At 39.2% G+C, this 18,483-nt stretch overlaps 1 protein-coding gene across 3 annotated transcripts in view; it reads left to right on the forward strand.

The window, feature by feature from the left end:
- Nucleotides 1-18,483, forward strand: part of ppp4r4 (protein phosphatase 4 regulatory subunit 4) — a 147,016-nt gene that overhangs the window by 90,705 nt on the left and 37,828 nt on the right. For all 3 annotated transcript variants that reach the window (XM_062968424.1, XM_062968425.1, XM_008106929.2), the window contains 6 exons: nt 1,598-1,745; nt 3,316-3,389; nt 8,518-8,624; nt 13,288-13,395; nt 17,461-17,582; nt 17,726-17,848. In XM_062968424.1, the coding sequence (XP_062824494.1) occupies nt 1,598-1,745; nt 3,316-3,389; nt 8,518-8,624; nt 13,288-13,395; nt 17,461-17,582; nt 17,726-17,848 (682 nt within the window). The remainder of the gene's footprint in view (nt 1-1,597; nt 1,746-3,315; nt 3,390-8,517; nt 8,625-13,287; nt 13,396-17,460; nt 17,583-17,725; nt 17,849-18,483) is intronic.

The following is an 18,483-nucleotide window of genomic DNA, read 5'->3' on the forward strand; positions in this document are numbered from 1 at the left end:
GATTGGCGGGTTGCAGGATCAGACCCATGGACGGGTTGGAGGGATGGAGCGGGATCCACAGCTGGGGATGCTGTGGGGCGTAGTCAAAGGTGTTTTAGCTCTGATGAGGATGATGATGATGAGGCACCTGGAATTAGGATAGCAGCTGACAGCGATGAGGAGTTATGAACTGGGATAAAGTGGGGTTTAGGATCAATGGCTAATTGCGTTGGGCAAGGTAATCTGGACGAACGCTTGGGCTCTTGTTGGGGAACTTCCTGAAGACGGGTGTGATTCGTTGCTGGATACGTAAGTTACCAAGGACACTGGGTATAGACGGCGGGAGGAACTGTATGGGGTTTTTCTGTGCAACTTGTGTTTAATCTTGATAGCTTGGACCTCCGTCGTCTTTTTGACGGACATTAATTACCTACTCTGGATTGACGCTGGACTGACTGACTGACTACGACCTTGGACTATCCCTTCTGTGGCCCGCACCTGGCTTTCGACCTCGGACTGGACTGGGACCCTGCTGACCGCCGTGATCCTGATTGATGTGCCTGGACCCGGATTTCGCTCGTTGCACGGAGGAGTAACAGCCTGAGTTACTCATCCGTAGCTTTGTGGTAGCAGAGAGGAATCTGCTGTCAGCTTTTGATGTTCATTTTGACCTTTGTTTACCAACTTTTGTTTATTTAAACTGCCAGGCTGAAGTAAGCACTTTTGATTTAGTCCGGATTAAACTCCTGTTTAATCCGGTTTATTCCTTTGAACCATTTTGGTTCAAACGGAGCTTTTTCTGTTATTTTTCACACTAAAGATAAGTGTTTGCCTAGTCCTTTGTTTCCTACGGGCATTTTTGTGTACTGTAACTTTAATAAACTGTGTTGTACTCTATTTGGTGGCGTTCTGTCTATGACAAACATCATGTTTTACAACAAATCAACAGAAAAAGCAGTTCAATATCTTCCAGAGGCAGGCCGCAGGAGACAGGAATTGCCTCGATGGTGCCCCCAACAAGATGGCGCCACAGGCAACTGCCTAGTTGGCCTGGTGGTTGAACCGCCTCTGCATGGCAGTAATCTATACAGGATATAACCAGAGCTTGGATAACCGTGGCCAAGTCAGGCTTGTACCAAGGTACAAAATCCATACAAGTTTTAGTTGTGCAAAAGTTCCCCTAACCACTGAAACCTGGGGTTCCGGGCTCAACGATGAGTCCAGGATCACTCCCAAGCTGTGAACTTGCAATTTCAGGGATAATGTAACCCCATCCAACACAGGCTGTATCCCTATGCCCTGTTCGGCCTTCGACTGACCATGAGGACCTAAGTCTTGCCTGGATTCCATTTCAGTTTTTTCGCTCTCATCCAGGCCGTCACAGCTGCCAAGCACCGGTAGGAGCTTGGCCATGTCTGCCAAGATCTGAAATATGCTCCCCCCTTGATCATTATATTTTTTATACATGTTATTTAACTTTCACAGACAAGTTTCAGTTCAAGCATGTCTTTTCTCTAGATGTTGCATTTGCCTCTTGTATGTGTACACCTTTAACAAACACACCATTTTCTTCCTTCCTTCCTTCCTTCCTTCCTTCCTTCCTTCCTTGGTTACACAGGAGGTCTTGCCTGTTGCAGGGGTGGAGATGCAGTTAACAGCTGCTGTTTCACTTTTAACTATTCTACAAGAGGAATCAATATCCATCCATACGTACTCCCACTCCTTCTTGCCCATCATTCTACAGAATTTGGAGCACAGAGATGCAGGTCAGAGAGATGCCATACTGCTGATTCTTTAGCTTTTGATGATTTTCTTTGTTAAGTAATCTATCATTTAAAGCATTCATGTACCAAGGAAAATAAAATAAAATGACAAAGAGTGTGCTCTTGCTAGTTTTCTATAATATAGTATGTAGCTGATTAGCTGTAATTTTCCGTCATGTTCATTAAAAATATATTAGAGCTGGGCAGGCTTTCACTGAAAGCTTTTCATTTGGAATCCCAGAAATATTGACATGGGAGTAAAGTGGAATGTACTTGATGAGTATGGGATTTTACTTGGGGGATGCAATCTTAACTCAAAGATGTGCTATCTGTAGGAAATTGAAAATCAGCAAAAGTGAGGCAGATTTAACTTTATGCTGAAATAGCCACCTTCTGTTGATCTCAGAAATGAACTTCCCTGTTGGTGAAGATTAGCTGACAGCAGACCGGGAGAAGGTATTGTAAGGAAAAAGCTGTGTTAGTTTTGAATTTTTGAATTTCAACTGTCCACAGGGCCCTTCCACACAGCTCTGTATCAAGGCTGTATCAAGAAAATCCCATATTATCTGAGTGTGGACTCAGATAGCCCAGTTCAAAACAGATATTTTGGGATTTTCTGCCTTGATATTCTGGGTTATAGAGCTGTGTGGAAGGGCCCACAAAAACACAGCCATTATACCAGCACAACATTAGACCAGGGCCTGGTTAGTTCTAAGCCATTTCCAATAACCTGCAGTAATAGCAAAGATTCAGCTGTCTGATCTAACAGATTTAACAGATTTAAACCATAGATCACATTTGTTAGAAAAATTGACTATGCCAATCCTGTATCGGAGCCAAATTTCTACCAAGAGTGGAAGTTAATATGTGACACTATTAACAAGCAAAATTATTGAGATTTTAGCTGTAAAACAGGAGTCATTGGGGTGAACGTATTTCACAAGATGAAGCATGAAAATAAGTCAAATCTAATGGATCCGTTTTTTGAAATAGTAAAATTCTGTTAACAAGCACACAACATCATTATATCAGCACATAAGTGTACGAGTGCAGCAATCATAAGTTCAGAATTACAGCTAACAACAATAAATATCATACAGCCTACATGAATAGGAGTTATTTAAATTGCTCACACAGAAGACAAGCCCATTATATTCATTTGGATTTACTACTAGATGAGTGTGAGTAGGAGTGCATACTAATTTTGACATGTTTGCTCAGAAATAAAATTCACAGAGTTTAGTGAGGCATACTCTCAATTCATATAGGATTGGGCCTTTAACTGATCTTTTCGGAGTCCCTCTCTCACATTCTAACCAACAATTTGCCATACAAAATATGTAATGGATACTGGTTATCTAAGAGCATTGCTAATTGAGGTTACAATTTTAAAATATGTTACTAATGCTTGTTACTTAAGATCATTCTTAATTGAAGTTACAGTCTAAAAATATGTTACCAAAGCTTGTTGTTATTAGCATTACTAATTGAGGTCACAATATAAAAGAGCATTATGAAACAATTACCTTGATAGAACATGCATATATATCAACTGACCATTTGTAATTCACAGGTGTCAGCAATGCCTGGCTGGAAACTCTTCTTGCTGCAATAGAAGCTTTGCCAAAAGAAACCATCAGACATGAGGTAATGATGGTTTCACTGAATATGATTTAGGCAGGAGATATATTGTACCCTATAATTTTCTGAAAACTTAGTCTAGTTATGGCTTCACTCAGGATCAAATCATAGATGATTCTTAGATTACTGCCACCATCGTTCTAGGTATGCCAGTCCCTGATTAAATGTGTTCTCACATGGTTGACGAAAAAAGATATATTCTGTCTCTTTACTGTAAAATAGTGAGATATGCAGAATTCTTTAAAATTATTTTCTTGGAGAAAATCTGTGTATTTTATGAATCATTGATTAGTTTTAGTAAAAGGTAAATCCTGGGAAATTTGATAGTTGTTACTCCATAAGAAGTGCTTTGTTGGATCAGACTAAAATCTGTCTACTTCAACATCCTGTTCAGATAGTGGTCAATCAGTTGTCTATGGGGAGCTTGCCAAAATAACATGAGTGCACTTTCCCTCCCATTGTACTCCACACCAGTTGATAGAGGCATACCATCTTTGATACTGGAGGTGACAGAGAACCAGCCTGACTAGAAGCCCAGGCTTTAGGCGCGGTCTGAGCCGCTGGAGAAGTTGTCCCAGGGTGGCCAGGGAGAAGTTGGTGGCACCGAGCCGCTGTCTGCCGGCCGGCCAACTTCTCCCCAGCTGCCCCAGAGCAACTTCTCCAGCGGCTCAGACTGCGCCTCAAGCCTGGGCCACTCTGCGCAGGTGCGGCAGCGGGCGCCTGGTTGGCTGGCCGTGTTGCCTGAAGCCCCGCCCACTGCCGCTTAACCCCTCGCCTGCCAGACCAGGCCCAGGAGACAGCCCGGCAGCGCCGCGTGGCAGGAGAAGGCCACGCCTGGGCGGAGGTGCCTCAACGGTTGCTGAAGGCTCCATCCTCTAGGGGGTGCTGTTGAGGCACCTCCACCCAGGCGTGGCCTTCCTGCGGCCGCCGCAGAGGCAGGCCAGGCCACGGAGGCAGGAGGTGCCTCAATGGCGCCCCCTAGATGATGGCACCTTAAGCAATTGCCTAATTTGCCTTGCAGTTGAACTGCCCCTGATAACAGCTGAATTTTTCTTGTTGCTTTTCGTCAATCAATTGTTACCTGGTATGGCGACATCAATAATCCAAACTTTTTTCTTTTCCACAACTGTGAGGTCTGGTATATTGTGTTCCAAAACTTTGTTAGTCTGGATTTGAAAGTCCCACAGTATTTTTGCGTGTTCATTTTCCACTACCGTTGCAGGTTTATGATTCCCCCAGTTCTTTACCATTGACAGATGGTACTTGTGATATAAATTCCAATGAATCATTTGGGCCATATAGTTGTGCCTCTGTTTGTAGTCCGTCTGTGCAATTTTCTTTCAGCAGCTGAGGATATGATCAATGTTTTCTTCAGCTTCCTTGCACAGTCTGCATTTTAGGTCATTCGCTGATTTTTCGATCTTAGCCTTAATTGCATTTGTTCTGATTGCTTGCTCCTGGGCTGCAAGAATCAGGCCTTCATCATCATCATCATCATCATCATCATCATCATCATCATCATCATCATCATCCCCCCGTTACTGAAGCCTTTTCTGTTGCTGCTGGGTGTTTTTACTGTTTCTAGAAAGGAGACCATTTACTGTCATTTGATTCCAGACAGGTGGAGGTAGCTTTTAGACCAGGTATTTGCAATCTGAAACTATCCAGTTGTGACAAGCCACAGCTGCCATTATTTTCAAACAGTAGGGATACGGGCTATTCTGGCTGGACATGATGGGAGCTATAGTTTAGCACATCTGGAGGGCACTAATATAAGGAAGATTACCTTAGATGTTTTCCCAACTGTAAATGTCTTGGTTAGCGCAGCTGTTAGCACACTTTTTGCAAACAGCATCACCTTGCAACAGTGCTGTCTCTGTGGGAAATACTTATTTAGAATAAGCTGCTCTTAAACAAAGTCTGTTGCACAGCTCAGAAAACATCTAAATGGCATCAGTTGCAAATTCCTGTCCATGTGAATGACAAGTCTAATTTTGGTTGATTGATTATTGCAAAAGAAAACTAATTATTTAAATGACTTTAGGAGTAAATCATACTCACATGGCTTTATCCCTGCACCACCAGCTCGAGGCAGAAGTCTACTTCAATACTGCATTTAAATGGTTGCATTTAAAATAAATCTAAAAGCATTGGATTCAGGAAATACAAAACAGTTCTGTCTAGTGTCCTATGATAAAATTCTACTTAGGGAAAATAATTGACTTCTTTCATTCCCTTCCTGAAACACTGTAAAACAAGATATTAACTTTCATAACTTGCTTTATGTGGAACATAATTGGTGAGATGTTTTTAGCTTTATGACAATATGGCATGTGGGCATGTTCATAATCTAATTAATTAGAATGAGTAAAGCACTCCGAAGGTTTCATTTGCTCTAAATGTCAAGTCTTTCTTTGAAGGTTCATTTCTGATTTCACACTCTTCATTCACAGGGGTTTTGCTGCATGCTACTCAGGAGAAAGATAATAAAATGGGAATAAGTAGTGTGATACATCCAGACCACTATAACCTTTTCAAATGACTTTGTTTTACACAAAATATCATAACCAGTGGTGTTTTTTTCCCTATGCAAATACTTGCATTTCATAGGAGATGTAAAATTTCTGTAATTGTTTCAGACAACAGTCTTATATTTTCCACTATTGTTTTGTGTCCTGCTAATTTATGATCAAAGGAAACCCTCTTTTTTATAAATACCAGATATGTCATCATATATGTGTGTTTTCTTAAAAGCTAGCTACTTCAGTGTCTCAGAATTGGGATGCATCACAGTTCTGCCAACGAGGAGTGAAACTGAAACATATTTATTGTGAACTATACAGATATGTATAGATATTTTGGTTTAGTGTGCAAATGCATAAATGTGATATTTATTAGCAGCCACAGTTGATGGAAGAGGATACATACAGTGATAGATACTGGTCCTGGAAAATATGGGGTATTTTATGTTTTAATTCACATACAGGTAGATAGTATAATTTAATCCCACATAGAATCTTAAAGTTGGAAGAGACCTCGTGGGCCATCAGTCCAATCCCCTGCCAAGAAACTGGAAAATCGCATTGAAAGCACCCCTGACAGATGGCCATCCAGCTTCTGTTTAAAAGCCTCCGAAGAAGGATCCTCCACCACATTCAGGGACAGAGAGTTCCATTGCTGAACAGCTCTCACAGTTCAGGTGGAATCTCCTTTCCTGTAATTTGAAGCCATTCTTCTGCGTCCTAGTCTTCAGGGCAGCAGAAAACAAGCTTGCTTCTTCCTTCCTATGATTTCCCCTCACATATTTATACATAGTCATCATGTTTCCTCTCAACCATCTCTTCTGCAGGCTAAACATGCCCAGCTCTTTAAGCCGCTCCTCATAGCGCTTGTTCTCTAGACCCTTGATCATTTTAGTCACCCTCCTCTAGACACATTACATCTTGTCAACATCTCTGCCCACCCTCCTCCTCTTCCCCCCCCCCCCCCTTCAACTTCAAAATACAGCGACTAGGGAGCTCTGTTCTTGGTACCTCCTCAACACTGAACATATTGCAATGCTCTGCTTTAGACATCCATCTAGTAGTGTGGTAAAGAAATCTATTTCTAAGACTTCTTCACTGAAGACAAACACACCAATACATTAAAGGTCTAGTGACAAGACGAGGAGCTGTGTCTTATCATGAGACTAATGTATATCCAGCTTTAATAACTGGGGTGTCAGCAACAAGGCAGAAAGGGCAAATGCAGTAAATTGTCAGTCATCCAGGGTAATTGGCAGTTACCCAGAGAGCCTGTCTGCCTTCATCACCATCTGTTTTTTAATTTACAATAGCACAGATGCCCAGGTGAGTCTCAACCCTCTTCCATAGTGGCAGGCAAAGATAAATCCCATAATTGATTCCAACTTTATCCTGCTATGTATTCCAGTTGCTATCAGATTGGGAATGGGGGAGGAGACACTAAAATCATTACCCCTTTAAAATGATAGTTTAACATCCTTTACACATTGTTAAAACACTGGTGACTGGGGCATATGTGCTAGGACTGGAAGATTGATCATCATTGTGCAGTTCTAAGGGAGCTAGAATAAAACTGACAGTGAACTGGTAAGATCTCAAGATAGGTGGAGTGTGCAGCATCTTAAGTCTTTTCATCTAAAAAGTTTATCAGACTGAAAAACAAGGTTGTTTAAATCCCTTGAAATGGATGGATCACTAAAAGGCAATACCATTTTCCTGACCAGTTGCTTTAATGGTGATCCCGTGTAATAGAGAGCCCATCAATAACCTCTTCTGTTGCACTGACACAGAGCCCAACATGCTTTGGTTGGCTCCAGAACCCAGAAAATTTTTCCAGTATTAGTAATGAGTCAGAGAGAAGCCCACTGAAATAAAGAGAGTTGGTTTGACTGCATCTTTAAACCCCTAACTTATGAAAGCGAGGAATAGAAATGCTGAGTGGTGTGTGAATGTCGGTGGGTGGGAGAGATCCTCTGTTATGAATTCCCATGGAATAACTAGTTGGAAGTGGTCTTTAGCTTATGTGTTCTTTTTACTGCCTAAATCTTTGAAAATAATGTACAACTTGTTAGTTCCAATTAGCTGACATTCAAGAACAGTGGGAGTAGCAGGCAAGAGGGTATAGAGTTGAATTCATCAAATGATATCATTTGAACTTGATGGTCCTAACGCACAGCTTCTTGGTGTACTGTGAACAGGTTTACATCCTGTAAAGGGCTGGGAAGTGCTAATTTTGTAACATAATTATAAACATATTTGACTCTTGTTCTTTGCAATTAAATAAGATACAGGAGAGCATCTCCTTTACATCTCTTGATCTGTGCCTTAGAATTCTTCACAACAGTTTTGCTAACATGAACCCCCCACAGATTTTTCTCTCTTGGAGAGTCATTTATCTGAATATGACAGCATGTTGTAACACATAATTATTTAAAGCACAATGCAAGTGTTCAATTTGCTTTGCATATTTTTACTGGAAACCTGATACACATAGGCATTTTTGCATTTTGAGTTGTTTTTAATGTGTCTTAATGCATACATTTTTGGCTTTGCTTCTTTTTGACTAACTCTAGATTTGTTTGAATTTCTTCTCTCCTTCCCACTCTCTATAGATCCTGAATCCACTTGTTTCCAAGGCACAGCTTTCCCAAACCCTTCAGTCTCGCTTGGTTAGTTGTAAAATCTTGGGAAAATTAGCTAACAAGTTTGAAGCTCATATGTGAGTAGCTACTGTTTGTTTCACATGTGCAGATGACTAAAACGTCTACATGGTGATATAAAGTGACCTGTTTTTATATCATGAGGAAAAGACAAGAACTTCTAAAGAAACAGATTGGTTGTATGTGGTATAATATGCATAAGACACGCTCAACTGCTGATATTTATCTTCCCCCACTCCATATTAACTATTGGAGAAAAATAGAGCTTCCAGAATTGCACCCCTAATAAATACTGTAATAAATGCTTTCTCACACTAAACTCATGATAGTCCTATTCTATCCTTCAAAAGGCGGTTTGCACTGATAATAAATTTCCAAGGGCATTCCAACTTAGGATCTAATTTCATCTCCATTTCTGTAATTCCCCTAATAACGGTCCTCGGTATTTGGGATTTTTTCTTTTTCTTTTTCTTTTTTTGCTATGAAATAGTTTTCAAACTCACTACCATGTCAGAGATTGTGGACTTGCATGAAATAGTAGTTTTCAATGCTATATGAAGGCTGTTTCACTCATAGAAGAAGGTATATTTTTAAATTGGGTGTACCACCTTGTTTGCTCCTCTCATGGTTTAGAATTTTGTTTTAGATACTTAAATTGTAGGTATCAAGACTTATACAGACAGTCCTTGAATTACAAACACCTGACTTACAAACGACTCATGGTTACCAATATGGGTGAGACAACAGGAAGTGAGAGAAATCTACCACTCAGAAGAGAAATTCACTCCTGGAAGAGTTATCCTGGGGAAAAGGGGTCTCCACTAAAGCTTTCTCACCAATCCTTGTTTCCACAACAAGCCAATTCTCAAAATCCAATTATCACAGGGACAGAAAGTGCGGTGAAATCTTCTGAACATGGGCACAAACAGCAAAACAAACACCACAGGCTGGCCTGTAGCCAGGAGTTTGATTTGGGTGGGGCTGGGATTTTGGTTCCGGGGGGGGGGGGCTGAGTCTGAGTGAGAGGGGATCTGCCCTAGCAAACCTTTCGTATCGTTATCCCAATACGCCCCATGCATATGGGATATATTGAGCATGGTGTTCAGATCATGATATGAATAAACATAACAGTTTAAATAATAAATGTAAGGCCTTCTCGCGGACCACCCTGAGAATTTTTGGGGGGGGGGGGGCTGAAGCCCCTCAACCCCCCCCCAGCTACATGCCTGACCACAGGGATGTTCAGCCTTTCCTATGCTATTCAAAGCTCCCTCCCTCTCCCGCTCCCCTCCTGCTCCCTCCCTCCCTCTCTATATACCACATACAGGCTGGAGTTACATTTAAAAATGCACCTGTTCTGAAATAAGATATAAATAGAGATATGTGTGTTTTGGAGCAGCAGGAACAGCAAAAACAGAAAATAAAGGAAGTTTGAAGACGCACATAGATTTTCAAAGAGATTCAATCCAACTCCAAAGATTAGAGTACGTGCAAAGAGAATTCTCTTTGAAGTTGAGAGGAATACCGGAGTCTGTACAGGAACTTGTTATGGCAATGACAGAAGTGGTGGTTGAAATCCTCGGTAAACTGGAGGAAATGGTCAAGACTCAAATTGACAGGACCTTTAGGGTCCAATCCAAACATGCAATAAGTAATAAACTTTCAAGAGATATGATTGCGTTGTTTACAAGAAAGTAACTATGAGTCCATAGTCACAAAAGATTGGAGTGAAATAGAAAATATCAGGAATGCAGTATTAAGAGAACTTCCATTTCAGACAATAAAAAGAAGAGATTACTTCTTGACAGATAAACTTAAGAAGAAAAGCTACAGATTCAGATACGAAAACCCAGAAGGACTAATGGCATCTTATAAAGGACTGGTTATCATCAGTCATAAAGGCCCAGAATTTCTATGAGAGGTTCAAAGAAACCCCCTAGATTCAAAGGAAAAATCAGAAGATAAAGGAGAAAGAGAACATCTGGGAAGGCAGAAAGAGATGGCAACTTCAGTAGACCCTGGATAAAGAAGACGTTCAACTACAGTGGCAGGCCACTCCACAAGATGAAGAAGGATTGAATTATCATCTACTATTTCGAAAGCAAGCACTTTGAGGTTTCAATAAACATGGACTTGATTCACCAGACAAGAGAAGAGCTTTTTATTATTTGCGATTACTGGAAATTAGAGGAAATTACCATTCAGGATTAAAGAATGACAAAAAAAAATGATGATATCTGGCAGAAATGGTCTAACTGGTCAGGCTTTCATGATCGCTAGACCCTCCCAAATTTAAAGAAAAAATCTAATACTTTGATAATTAGAGATGGACAGATTGGCTAGACTTGTACAATCACTAGACCCTTCCAAATTTGAAGAATACCTTTTATTGACTATTTAAAAGAAGAAAAGAAAATGAAAATATTGGGTTTTCTATAACAAGGGAAAATTAGTAGTACAGGGATGTAGGAAGAACAAGAAAGAAAAAATAGAGAAGTTAGTGACAAGAACTAAGCTAACTGCAAGTAGAATCCTAAACACATTATAAGACCATTTCTTCTTTCTAGCGAAATTAATTTTGTAGCTGCAGCTAAGCAATGCTTAAGCTAAAAAGGTGGCTGTGGGACCAAACTTTCAGTTTGCTTTTTATCAGTGAAATATGTAAACTCGGAATAGTGCAATGACAACTGGAACGACCTCAGACTATGGTATTGGATTACATGATTTTAATTACTGGCTTTAATGTTGATATGTTTTAATGGTTGTTTTTAATGTATATGTTTATTTTATTGGATGTATGTTTTTGGCATTGAATTGTTGTCTATATATGTAAGCTGCTCTGAGCCCGCTACGGAGTGAAAAGGGAGGGGTATAAATGTGATAAATATATAAAATAAATAATACGAGTTCAATGAATTCCAATAGGAACTGTCCTCATTTCCAAATAACAGGCCAAAATGCCAAACAGAGCATGGGCACACAATGGATTTTCCTTTCTTGATGGATGTGATACAATTTTCAGCCAAAGAGAATATTCTAAATTGTATATTTTGAGATCAAAACCCTTTTTTATTTATTTGCCTTTTATTTTGTGAGAGAATAATGCAAAACAGATTGAAGTGTACATTTTTTAAAAAAAACCCTCACAAAGTTTATACAAAAATTGTATGAAAAAGCCTCTAGTGACGACTTGAAAAATAATACGGTTGAAACAGATCTGTTTATGCTGTGAAATTAATATGTTCTTATCCTCTTTTAATAATCTTATCCTAAATGAGTTCTTAATTTTGTTGACTGTTAAGAACAGGTGCCTTTATGTACTGATACATTGGAAGCCGAGTGGGGATATGGAAACACCAAAGTATAGAAACTTATGATGGAGCTAAAATTACGATTGTCTGATTGACACTTACTGGTCCTAATCCTGGGAAATTGTCACCATAGTTACTATTCCATTTCCTCCATCCTGTGTGAAGTCTGAGGGAGGAAACATTGAACTAGTAATTATTTTCAAGTTGATACCAAGTAACATTGGGTTTGACTTTGACAGATATGGGTAAAGTGCAGTCCTTCGGATGTTTGACTGCAACTCCTGGCTTTTCTCAACATTGGCTAGGCTAGCTGTTGCAGGCCAACATTAACTGGAGGAGTATACTTTGTTTACTCCTAGGACTTTATCCCATGCAAGTTTCACCCAGTTTTCTCTGTTTTTGCATGATGGCAAAACGGAGTCCTACAGAGGCCATCCCATGATGCACAGCCACTTCCAGTGACTGTCCATGGGAATCCGTCTTGCCAGTGTGTGAAAACGGAGAGAAGACTTTCAGAAGTTGGGTTTTAACATCTACTAACATCAAATTCAGTTACTCCCGATTGATGAAAGGGGGGGGGGAGATTGAGGGAAAGAGGGAAGATGGGGGAATGATGTAGGATGGCTAGCCATCCCCAAAGGCGGACCTTTCCAGGGTAAGATGAGTCCCCACTCTTCCAAATGCATTCCCGCAATTCTCTCCCACCCATGGGATAACATCCTTAGTCTACATGATACCATTATGGAGCTATCTATTTATCTGTCTGTCTGTCTATCTATCTATCTATCCATCCATTGTCCTATTTTCCTTCCAATAATGGTATCCAAGGTGGCTATTAATATGCAATCAGTGCTTCTTGTCCTCACTGTAGTGTTGAGGAAAGGAATGGCAATTGAGGAGTGGTGGGCAGGGCCTTTGTAAAATTGTTCATACTTCAAGACTTCTCAAAAATGTTTCTGTTAGGAACATATGGCTGAGTCCTAATACATACTTTGACTAATTGGAAAATCCAGTGTGACTTAACAAATACTGAAGCAGATCAGTTTGTTCTAAATGAATACATCTCTGGTTCTTTTGTTCCTCTTAACTTTCAGATTATTAATTTACATTACATTTACCTTTGTGTGTGTGTGTGACAAAATAGTGACCTGTATTTCTACTTGTGTTTTCTGTTATTCATTAGTATTTTATTATTAAACATTGGTTCAAATGTAGGGGTAGCAATCTGAAAAACGTAACATGTAAAATTAACACTTGCAACAGTAACCCCTCCTTATTTGTTGTGCATATAGGCCAAAAATGTAAATATAATACTTATTTAAAACTCAAGCTCAATTGAATTTAACATCATTTGAACTAGGTGATGCAAGGATTTGTATCTGTTAATTTATAAAAAAATTTGTCCTTTTAGTGTTAAAAGAGAAATTCTTCCACTGGTAAAATCTCTCTGCCAAGATGTAGAATATGAAGTTCGTTCCTGCATGTGTCGGCAACTGGAGCTCATATCTCAAGGAATAGGGTGAGCACAGATTGTATCATTATTGTACAGATTGAATATTTTTGTAAAAATAATGTTAATTTCCATGGCAGTTACAGAGTGTAGGGCAGGAGCACAGTACGGAAAATGACTGGGCATTACTCAGGGTGGGGATACATTAAGGCAGTGGTTCTCAACCTGTGGATCCCCAGATGTTTTGTCTTACAACTGTCAGAAATCCCAACCAGTTTACCAGCTGTTAGGATTCTGGGAGCTGAAGGCCAAAACATCTGAGGACCCACAGGTTGAGAACCTTCATTAAGGGTTTGATGGCTTAGTTCTTGGAAATGAAAGGAAGCTTTCCTTGAGATCTTGACTTCTTGGCTGAATTAGGACTGATTTAGCATGACGGTGCCATGCTTCTACAGGCAAACTGGTAGGGCACAAGCAATCATGAAAATTGAACAACTGATGCTTTAACCAGCTGTTTTTATGGCTATGCATGTGCTTCAGGACTGGACCATATTATATGGGTAAGGTTACAGATTGCCAGTTTGTCAGATTCTTCCTAAATAGCTTGTTTGCACTGGAAACATGGAACTCGGGGAAGTGTGTGCATTAAACAATGAGTTACCTGTATTTCTCTGTCTGATGATGGCTTCCGATTGATTACAATACCATAGAGTACACATAAATTTTAACTGGAATAAAAGTTCATAGCCAACCTGTTACCAGTGAGCTCTTTCTGTTCCCAAGCAGCATGAATCTTTTTATCTAAATAGTCTTTCTTAAGGTGAAGATAGTCTTGATAAGATAACAGATAATGAAAATGAGCCATGTACCTTATATACTCATGTTTAAGTCTATACATTAGAGTAAAAAAGAAACCCTAAGTCAACTTATCCATGGGTCATTTTGAGCATTATACCTTAACTCTTGTCAAAAAAACGAACCATCCCTTCTCTGAGTAGAGTGGCAAAAAGCAAGAGCTTAGCCTATGACAGGAGAACCTAAAAGAATCACTGACACGTTCTACTCTCTCTTCTTTGGTGATGCTTCTACCCTTTTCGCTGTTTTTGCTAATTCCAACAGGGAAATGGCAACAGTGTCCAGGGATGGCTGTCCCCCTGAGGCAGCAGTGGTGCTTTTCCCTATCTACGGAATAACCCTCATCTTGTCCATGTGTCATATCAAAATCCATAATTTTAGCCCCAAACAAGCTGTTTCCTTATACATGAGGTCAACTTATACATTAGTATAAGTTAGCTGTGAGCTTTCTTAGTAATGGACTACTTTTTTTTAAATCTTTCTCTCTTCTTTTCAATCTTGCATACCCACTTAGGGCCACACTACAAATGATATATATCTTTTCAATATTTTTTATTTTTCTTTCCTCATTTTATTCATAGAAAATAGGCTCTCAAGGTAGACATTTTAGCAGAAGAATTTGAAGGAATGGAGAGGGTGAAACTACTTATTCCTTTCTCTCCAAGCCATTTTCCAGTTCAAAGCAGCTTCTCCAGCTGCATGTCACACCTCTATCTTTTGCACTGAGATACAAATGGTCTGGAGTGAGATATTAATAAAACAAACTAAAATAAATAGCCAAAAGGAAAAGATTATTCTTGATCTTTCCTCTGCTGAAATTAACAGCTTCAAAGGCTGCTATGATTTAAGAGAAATATGAAAATATTTTTAAGGGGTACAAATCACACTCTTCCCTTTCTTTAACCAACCATATTCATATCTTTCCACTCTTAACCACATCCACACATCTTATTTTTAGCTGAACTCTAACTGTGGCCTCTCAAATTTTCCATCTTAACCAGACTGCATGTTCTTTCATACCCCTGATTTTCTTGATTTTCTTCTTGTACTGTCTTCTTTAAGCAGACTGCCTAATTATTTTTTTCTAAACCAGTTTCTGTGCACTCTTGTTTCCATCCTTATGCCTTCTCTAAGGTCCCTTTCCTTTCCCCAAGACCCTATTCTTTAGGGAAGCATTTCCTGCTCCTGTGTAATTTCAAGGTATCTGGTTGATCTTTTCAACTGTTTTTCTTTTCTTTTTACATTTACTTTAAATAAAAATATTTTTGTCTGTGAGATTTACTTCTGAAACATGGGGAATTCATACAGTGGAAGTTTACCACTCAGAGACTCCAATGTTAAGTGATTTCCTTATGTGCACAGCCTGCACATATCAATTGGCCTAGATATTGCCTGATTACAACTTAAGCATAATATTTTCCATTGGAGATTCACCATGCATTCATTTTTTACCCTTGGATTTATTTTCTGAACCAGAATGGTGTAGTTGTTTGAAGAGAGATGAGTAACTTTTGTCCCTATTATGTTTTGAATGGTGTATTCCACAATCCCATATCATCTGCAATGATAGCAATCATAGAAGCTGAAGTCAAAAACTACTGGATAGCCAAAGGTTTCCCTATTTTGGGTTATGATAATCAGGAAGACCCAAATTCCTACTGAACCATAAATCTCCCAGAGAAACAGTGGGTCAATTCCTCCCCCCTCTGTTTTTCTCTTCACAACAGTTCTGTAGATGAGGCTGAAAATAGTATTCCAAAGGCACTTAGTAACCTTCGTGTCTGAAAGGTGATTTGAACTTTGATTTCCACAGACATGGTCTTACCATTTGGATTGTGGACTGTTACAGGTTTTAAAACAGCTGAACAAATGGTTGTGGGTGTGATGTATATGTATAAATGTGTAGGGGAAGGGAGGACACTCAGTTTTGTTCCATCTTGTCTTAAAGACAATGTTTGCATTTTCCCTTACCCATCATGAGAATTGTTAGTTCTTAATGCTGGGGAAATCATTTTCATGTTCTCAGTGCAAATTAAGGAATCATTGGTCTAGATAGAAATATATGTTACTTGAAAAATCATGTTTCCCTTCAGAGACAAAAGATGGTTCTTTATATGAAATAGTGTTTGTTTAATAATGACACCAGTGGTGTTAATTTACCTCTCTCTCTCTCTAATCTCCTTTTCTTCCTTTCCTGTGGTTATCTATAAAACACTCATGCACCCAACACATATGCACCCTTATTTCTTATCAGACCAGCCATCCAAGAGCTTTTTAATCTCCCCCCATCCCTCCCAATGTGCATTTGGAGCTCAGCTTACATTCTTCTTGTTTCCTCAAGCATTTTACTGAATTTCTCTTAACTCCATAGGGTGGGATTAAGTCATGATGATTTAGAATTGAAAATACCCTCAAGGTGACACATTTTGCTGCAAGTAGTTTATTTTTAAAAAACAAAGTCCATGCTGATAGGCAACACTAAATATGGTTTAAATAAAGCTGTGTAGAGCGAATCTAAGGGTACATTATGACCACTATATATGTATATTTCTACTGATATCAGTATTTGTTTTTAATGTAATTGTTGCTTAATCAACACTGAAACCATCCCAGAAGTTTGTTAAAGAAAGTTGTTAGAGAAAATACTCGAAAGAAGGAAGCAAATCATTTATTTACATATTTATTTATAATATACCTCCACCTTCTCAAACTATCTGGCTCAAGGCAGTTGATAATATATGGAGCAAATTATAGATTAAGTTCTGTTAAAACTAGTGGCTGTCAATAAATACACGTGAATTATGACACTGCTGAGAAAGGACACCAATGTCTCTTTTTGGGGATGGTAGAGTCACCAGTTTTAAGAACAGAAAATACCTTAATTTTAGAGTCTTCAGTACTACAACACACCAAAGGATGAGAACTCAAGCAGTGATTCATGTGTTCACTTCCTGGCAGGAGAAATGTTGAAGGTTGGTGGGAGGGTTTTTTTTTTTTGAGGTTAAAGTCATAAGTTAGTCAGAGCTCATAAGATACTGAGGTCCACCTAGAACTGTTTGAACATTTTGCGTCAAACTAACCCTTAGATTTGCATTGCAGAGTAGGAGATTTGTGCTTCTGTTGCTCTAGTAATACATTTTTGGCATTTAGGAGGAATATGGTGGTAGCATTTAAAGTGAAAATTCTTCTGGTTCCTGCACCCAGTATGTCTCTGGAAAGTAACTAACATGTCTGCTCATCTTTGTTCTTTTGTTATGGTTATTCTTCTTGTTTTTGTAGGACCGAGCTAACAAAAAATGTAGTGCTTCCTGAGCTGGTAGAATTAGCAAGAGATGAAAGCAGTAGTGTACGTCTTGCAGCTTTTGAGACCTTGGTCAATCTGCTAGAAATGTTTGATGCAGGTAAGATTAGGTTGATCCTAGGTCTAAAGCAGTTCCTCCAGCTGTCATAACTGTTTTCAGAATATTAATGTTTATGTTTTGATTAAATATTGTAAAAACATTTTTCTGTTCTCCTTTCTGATCTTTTCTTTTTTATTTCATAGATGACAGAAGTCAAACTGTCCTTCCATTAGTGAAGTCATTCTGTGAAAAATCCTTCAAAGCAGATGAATCTATTCTGGTTTCGCTATCTTACCACTTAGGGAAGCTTTGTAATGGACTATATGGTAAGACTGAGAGGTCCTTTTCTCTTTTTTTAAAAGAAAGGCTCGATTATATTTGGGTTGGAATTTTGTAAACACTGCATTCACAAGCATGCTGTATTTATATTGGCATAAACGGGAGTGGATATCCAAGAAAATATGGTTAGGAAGAATCAAAGCATTGGAAGGGGTTTATGGGCCATGGAATTCAGCTCTCTGCTCTGGCTAGCATCCCTAGCAGGTAGCTGTTCATACTCTTTTTTGCTGCTTCTTGGCAGGGGGTTGGCCTGGATGGCCCACAAGGTCTCATCCAACTCTATGATTTTATGAAGACATCAAGGAAAGAAGGCTCCACCAGCTCTCTGGGAAATTAATCCTATTACCAAACTATTCTCACTGTCAAGAGGTTAATTTTAATGGTCATAGTTTAGCCTCCTGTAACTTAAATCCATTAGAACCAGTTCTATCCTCTGAGACAGCAGTGAAAAACACTCCACCTTTTTCTGTGTGGCAACCTTTGCAGTGTTTGAAGAGTGTGAATGTCACTCCTCAATCTTCTATTCTAGATTTAATTAAATGACCCGATTAACTAATTTTCCATGCAGAGAAGAATGATACTGTGTTTAGTGATTTATCTGAATAAATGATCCATACTTTTG

Source organism: Anolis carolinensis, chromosome 1 (genome assembly GCF_035594765.1).
Source record: "Anolis carolinensis isolate JA03-04 chromosome 1, rAnoCar3.1.pri, whole genome shotgun sequence".
NCBI classification, from domain to species: Eukaryota; Metazoa; Chordata; class Lepidosauria; order Squamata; family Dactyloidae; genus Anolis; species Anolis carolinensis.